The sequence below is a fragment of the Pyrus communis genome, chromosome 16 (assembly GCF_963583255.1).
Source record: "Pyrus communis chromosome 16, drPyrComm1.1, whole genome shotgun sequence".
Lineage (NCBI taxonomy): Eukaryota > Viridiplantae > Streptophyta > Magnoliopsida > Rosales > Rosaceae > Pyrus > Pyrus communis.
In genome coordinates this window covers 19,698,662-19,705,035 of record NC_084818.1, presented here as the reverse complement: position 1 = coordinate 19,705,035, position 6,374 = coordinate 19,698,662, and the positions used below count along the sequence as shown (strand labels likewise).

Sequence of the window (6,374 nt, the reverse complement as noted above, 5' to 3'; positions counted from 1 at the left end):
TACTTGTACATGAAGGCAATCTTTTAGCTGATCCTACTCATTATCGTAGCCTTGTGGGAGCCCTTCAGTACCTCACCTTCACTCGCCCAGATATTGCTCATTCCGTTAATGTTGTTTGTCAATATATAACTCATCCAACAGATATGCACATGCATCTGGTGAAGTGAATCATGAGATATCTGCATGGAACTTTAGACTGTGGTTTAAAGTATACCAGAACATCTGATTTTAACATTGCTGCATATTCTGATTCTGATTGGGCAGCCGATATAAATACATGGAGGTCTATTACTGGATTTGTTGTGTTTCTTGGATCTAATCCTGTCTCATGGCAGTCAAAGAAACAAGCTACAGTCTCCCGCAGTTCAACCGAAGCTGAATACAAAGCTTTAGCTCACTATGCCTCTGATGTATATTGGATACGGTCATTACTCAAAGATGTGCGTCAGTTTCTTCCAATCCCACCTAAACTTCATTATGATAATCTTTCTACTTTAGCACTGTGCTCCAATCCAGTGTTTCATTCTCGGATCAAACATCTGGATACCGATTTTCATTTTGTTCGAGAGAAAGTCCAGAAAGGTGATATCATTGTGCATTATATACCAACTGAAGAGCAGGTTGCAGATGTATTTATTAAGGGTCTTCACATTCTAATCTTTGTAAAACACTGTATCAATCTTACTCTGGGCGCTTTCAAGACACGGGTGCAGGATAGTCATCAAACACTGTTGGAGTTTTCAAATGCAGCTTCATCACAGGATCACAGCAACTCCCAACCATAGCTTGGGCCTTCCCCAGCTATGTTTGAGGGGGGAGTATTAACCAATGACACATGGCTGAGTCAAGTTAGTTAACAGAAAGGTAGTTGGGAGTTGAGGTTGTTAAGGAGGATAAGATGGTAATTGAGTAAGGAGGTTAGAGGGTAATATTGTAATTGTGATTTGTTAGTACATATAGCCATTTAGTCTTCCACATTAAGTAAGAAAGCTTTGTAAGAATTCTTCATTTTACTAAGAAATCTGAGAATCCTTTACTCTTCTGCTTTTGCTCTTTCCATTTAATCTTTGTATTCTTTAGAGATTCATACTTCTGTTAATAATAAGCACTACTACTACAACCTGAAGCAGCACTGCAATTAAACCAACCTCATCTATAGCCTTAAACATGGTGGACATGCAGAAAAACATGGTCTCCAGTGATCCAACTGATCATAATTGCAATAAAGTTCCAATCCAACATATTGAGGGGATCTTTGATCAAATAGATCCTCAATGCCTACACTAATCTGAAAAACACAAGTATACCGTAGCAAAATAAAAGCATCACTTTCCAGGCAACAAGCCAATTAGAATTATTATAGAACTACGATAGTAAAGGATGCGTAAGCATTATGGATATAGAAGTTCGTAAGGAAACCGGTAACTTATTTATATACATCGTTGTTAAACTTATATAATCAAAGTTTCTCAAATATATGTACATATGGAAGTGGACGCCACAAAATAAAATTTTCAACCATTCAGATTGAAACCAAGAAAAGCGAAAACCAAAGTGCTATACATATATTCAAAATGGCTGCAAGCATACTTGGACTAAATGTGAGACTTACTGCCTTTCCCGATTAACGAGTTTTTCATGTCCCTGTAACCTTAGAGCTCTTGTAATGCATCAGCAGTAGTTTTTGATGATATGAGCCCAGACGAAACAACGCTTGACGAACCTTAGGCTCTTGGCTACAGTTACTCCAGATTTTAGGCCTGCCTGCCTGTGACAAATTTACTGAATTCGAGTTATCCTGCCGGAGAGATGGAGCTTTCCTTAACATTCGTACAAGCACCCCAACAGCAGCATCTTGGGATTTTTTTAATTGGAAACAACCTTTCAAACTCATGTGGCTCACATAGGGGTACATGTTTGTCAAAAGATTCAGGTCTGAGGCAAAAAGATAAGATCACATCCCATTAGCAAAACAAAATCTATATATTTGAAAGGGCTATATGTATTTCATAAACAAATCAAGAGAATCTAAACGAATGCTCGACATTGAACTCTATGACCAGATGTAGAGAACAAAGTAGCTCACCCATAAACTAAGGACATTATTTTAACAAATAAATGGTTTAATGTGCATGAGGACTTTGATGCTTGAGATCGACTTTTCATAGCTACAATTTTTCATACATTTATTATGAGATGGTTATTCAAAAGATGATTGTACTCCTTAGCATGCATCTACTGCATTAGGTAATATTATGTTTCTCTGAATAAAAAGGAGCAAAGAAGTGTAAAGCACGACAACTAACGTGAGTCCCTTTAGCAAGTATACTTATGTATTACCCATATGTCCCAAATCATTTTGTGGGCTTTAACTAAAATGGGCTACCCTTCATGTACCAAGCATGGTGCAACACATTACAACACTGTATGAACACGAGTTGCTTGTATATTAAGCTTATAACCAACTAACCTATAGAAAAGAAATCATTTATCTTATAGAATGCTTTCTTCTAATTTCTAACTAATCAATCTCACATCACTTGTTTATTCAATGATCAATGCATGTACCATGTTGACAGTGCAGCTACCCCTCTTTGTCCCGTTACAATTGTAGACAATTATTAACCGTTTGACTTGCAAGTTATTTCCAAAAAATCAAAACTAACTACACATTGCATAGAGAAACTAACAAAAAGGATAGCATATGGAACATCATGTGTAAAATACAGAAATAGAAGTAACTGAAATATATGAAGTTGAGAACTTACATGCTGCCTGGATTTGTCACATCATCATCATCCACGTCAAATGGGCAATGAAGCTCAGTATCACCAAAATCATCAGGAAAAGACCTATTGGAGCTGCTGGATTTCACCCCAGAATACTGTCTAGCTTCATCTTTCCCAAAAGAAAACAACTGCATTAAAATAACAAGCATTAAATAAAGACAACAAATTTCTAATGAAACTTTCACAGTTATAAGCATCTACAATACCTTCTCAATTGCAGTACCAGGCTGACTAAAACCTGTAGTTTTACCACTCTTAAAACTTCCAGATCCAGTTCCTCTTACAGGAAAATTTAGCTGGTTGGAATATGTAGGGAAATTAGCAAGTTTAGCCGCCGGTTCACTAACTGGTGCATTCTCAGATTGTAAAAAAGGCTTTGAATGATGACTCCCAGGAATAAAGAATGGCAATGACGGTGCAACAGAGGATTGTGAGGGTGAAACAGTAAGTGAAGGACAATACTCATCAAAGTTTGAATCCTTTTTATGAACACAAGATGTTTCAGGTAGATGAGGTGGCAAGGTTTTCGGTTGAAAACGACGAGTACCTAGATTAGAAATCAAAGTATGTGGTTCTGAATACATAGGTGAAGGTGAGAAAGAAACTGAATCTGGTGAAGCTCTATAATGGTCAAAACTCCAACTATGCCTCCTTGAGAATGGGACGATGATAGATGGGCATGTGCTACTGTTCTTGTAACAGGAAGTGATGGGAACCTTTTAAGAGGGTTTGTCAATGGGCTGCCAACTTAGTTTGGAATAAGTTGTGAAGACATAGGAGTTGATGGTTCAGAGCTTACATCTGAAAGTGATAAACAATATAATACAAAAAGACAAAGCCTGCCACCAGCTGTATCCACATGGGTGAACCCGAACCGCTGCATTTCTGCTTCTTCTCTACAAGTGAAGTTCTCAGCAAAAGAGGATACCCGGTGAGTAATAGCAAATGGCCGAAGTTGTCCAGATGAAATGAGGTCGCGATAAACTTTGTACACATGTAATAGCCTAACAATGACATACAAAGATCTCAAAAATAACATTGATTTCTTATACCATGTAGACAAATTAATATTGCTCGACCTCCTGCTCCCTAAATTTGTGTCTCTGATCTTCCGATTCTCATACTGCACAACCCATCTCTCTATAATCTTTTCACTCTTTGCATCACACCCAAATTCATCCTACTCATAATTCCAACAGTATGGATAACGCTCTTTCAATGACAAGTTCCTAGCAAGATCCTTTTTAGGTGAACACTTCACCAGGTCACAATCAAGTGGTCTTTGAACCATAATCACATCAACCACCACAGGTTCAAAATGGCCCCGGCTACAAAAGAGATCAAGATTCTCCAGTGCAACAGGGCATTCCTTAAGAGATAGATTAAACCACTTATCCCTTTGGCCTCACACTCGATGAGGACGGCGATGATAGGGTTCGTTCACCGCTAAAATTACGCGAGGACATATATGGAGTCCTGGATTCAAGGATTATGTGGAGACTTTTGGCATAGAATTTAGTGATTATTTGTTCCATTACTTTTGCTGCTTCAGAGTTTGTATTGCCATGAGAAGATGCCATAACGTGAAAACTTATCCAAGTAGCACGTACCCTTTTACGAAGATATAATGGAGCTGCAAATATCAGACTCCACTCCAAAGCATTTAACTGCAAAAACAACGGAAGCACAAACAGTTCAATGCTCTTCCAAGCACAAAAATCCCATGAATTAACATAACTATTTAAACCCGAATCGACCATAAAACATGCCAACTTCATCGAAGTTCCAATCACAATCGGAACAATGATCGAAAACCCAGATAGATTATGCAAAAATATACAAAGGAAACAATTAAAACAAAAGTGATATGTGATAAATAAAAGAAGAGTCAAATTGGAAGAGACCAGGCAAGGAGGCAATGTTCCAAGTCCTTGTTCAGCACACGCTTAGCTACATGGGTTGTCACTTTCTTACTAAATTTCTTCGCTTTTTTTTTTTTTTTCATTCAGTTTCTACAAGTATGGATGATTTCCGTGAAATTGAACAAACCCTAACGAGAAGGAAAAGTAAAATCCAGCCTATGCATAAAACAACTATACTATCAAGAGAGAGAGAGAGTATTAGCTTGCTCAACTCACCAATTAGCGAGAGAGACAAGAGAGACCGACTGGGGAGAGAGAGAGAGACATTGTGGTAGAAGGAATACTCGCCAGGCTTCTCTTTTCTTTATTTATTTTTGAGTTTTGTGTCTTCTTTATCTGTTTTCGACAAATCGATCGTAAAGGCTTTTTCGGCTTCCCACATTTTGCCACGTCGTAATCTAAAGCCCACCTAAGAATTTGGGTTTTAATGGGTATTCACAGCATGCCTTAGAACTGTTGCTGAGCTTTAAAAAAAAACTGTTTTTGTTGTGCTGTGAAAATAAGCTTGTTTTTCCTGTTTCACGTTTTCATCTTTTTTTCACCCAAAACTGTGAAAATAAGTTATTTTTAAGTGTTTACCAAACACCTTTTTGAGCTCAGCTTTTTTTTATACCCACTTTTTATAAAAGCACATTAGTACCAAACCAGTACTTAGAGCCATGCTCAGCCTCTAAACTCAAGGACTAACATTTGTACTGAATCACAAAAAAATCCGACTACTATTAATTTGAAGTGGGCTTTTTTTATTCTATATTCTTTCTAAATTCAAGGACTAACCGTTGTACTAAATCACAAAAAAAATCTAGAAATACATCGATGACTTGTAATAGAACTTATGCTTGATAGAAATATTAGTATCATATAGAGTGGAATAGGGGGCGAAATTATGTGAGAGAAAGAACCTCTAGGCCGATAAAAATTGATAGGCTAAAAATGAATCCATCATAATGAGCTTAGGGTGAAACTGGGTCATAGATGACCCGTCACTTAATTAAAATGGTAATTGGCATGAATTCAAAATTTCTTAGGATTTAAACTATCCCCCTCCCCCCCCCCCCAACATCAACACTTATCGTCTTTATTAAGTCTTGTCCTCCTCCAAAGACACTCATTCTCCTGCATTTACTCAAATATTGTTGCTATTGAAAAATATCCTTCCCGTTCAAAACCTTGTTTCCCGTTCCAAACCCAGTTACAGTTGATATGTGCATGTGTTTTCTGGCCTCACATAAATTCCAGACATCTATGAAGAAAATCAAGGGAGTTAGGTTGAAAGCTGTGCAGTCGGTTCCATAAAAAGGACATGTTTTTTGCTTAATTGGAGCTAGGTTCAGAGTCCTTCTGTGATAACTGACCTCATATTTGATTCCCCCAATGAATTTCAAATCTAGTGAGTTTTGAAAATTGAACCCTAGAATTTAATTTGTTATTTATGTTAAGTAGTATAAATTAAGTTAGGTGTAAAATTAATTATGCATGTTAGGATTGATTAGGGAGAAGTTTAATGAGGCATAACTTGGTGCCCTTTGGTCACCTGTTTTGGCCACCTTCTCGGTGTGGATGTATTGGCCTTCAGTGGGCAATTGGTCCATGAGTTGTCGCTCTGTAGAGTGGCAAATCAAGAGGTTAAAAACCTAGAGGGGCTAACATATTTAATAGGTTG

At 37.5% G+C, this 6,374-nt stretch overlaps 1 protein-coding gene across 1 annotated transcript; it reads right to left on the bottom strand.

The window, feature by feature from the left end:
* Positions 1 to 1,425: 1,425 nt before the first annotated feature.
* On the bottom strand, positions 1,426 to 4,441 carry LOC137720241 (autophagy-related protein 13b). Its single transcript, XM_068459279.1, is given in 7 exon segments — positions 1,426 to 1,726; positions 1,729 to 1,882; positions 1,884 to 1,935; positions 2,769 to 2,917; positions 2,996 to 3,453; positions 3,456 to 4,188; positions 4,190 to 4,441. Coding segments are annotated over 7 exon segments (1,857 nt in total). The 5' UTR covers positions 4,370 to 4,441; the 3' UTR covers positions 1,426 to 1,595.
* Positions 4,442 to 6,374: the final 1,933 nt, after the last annotated feature.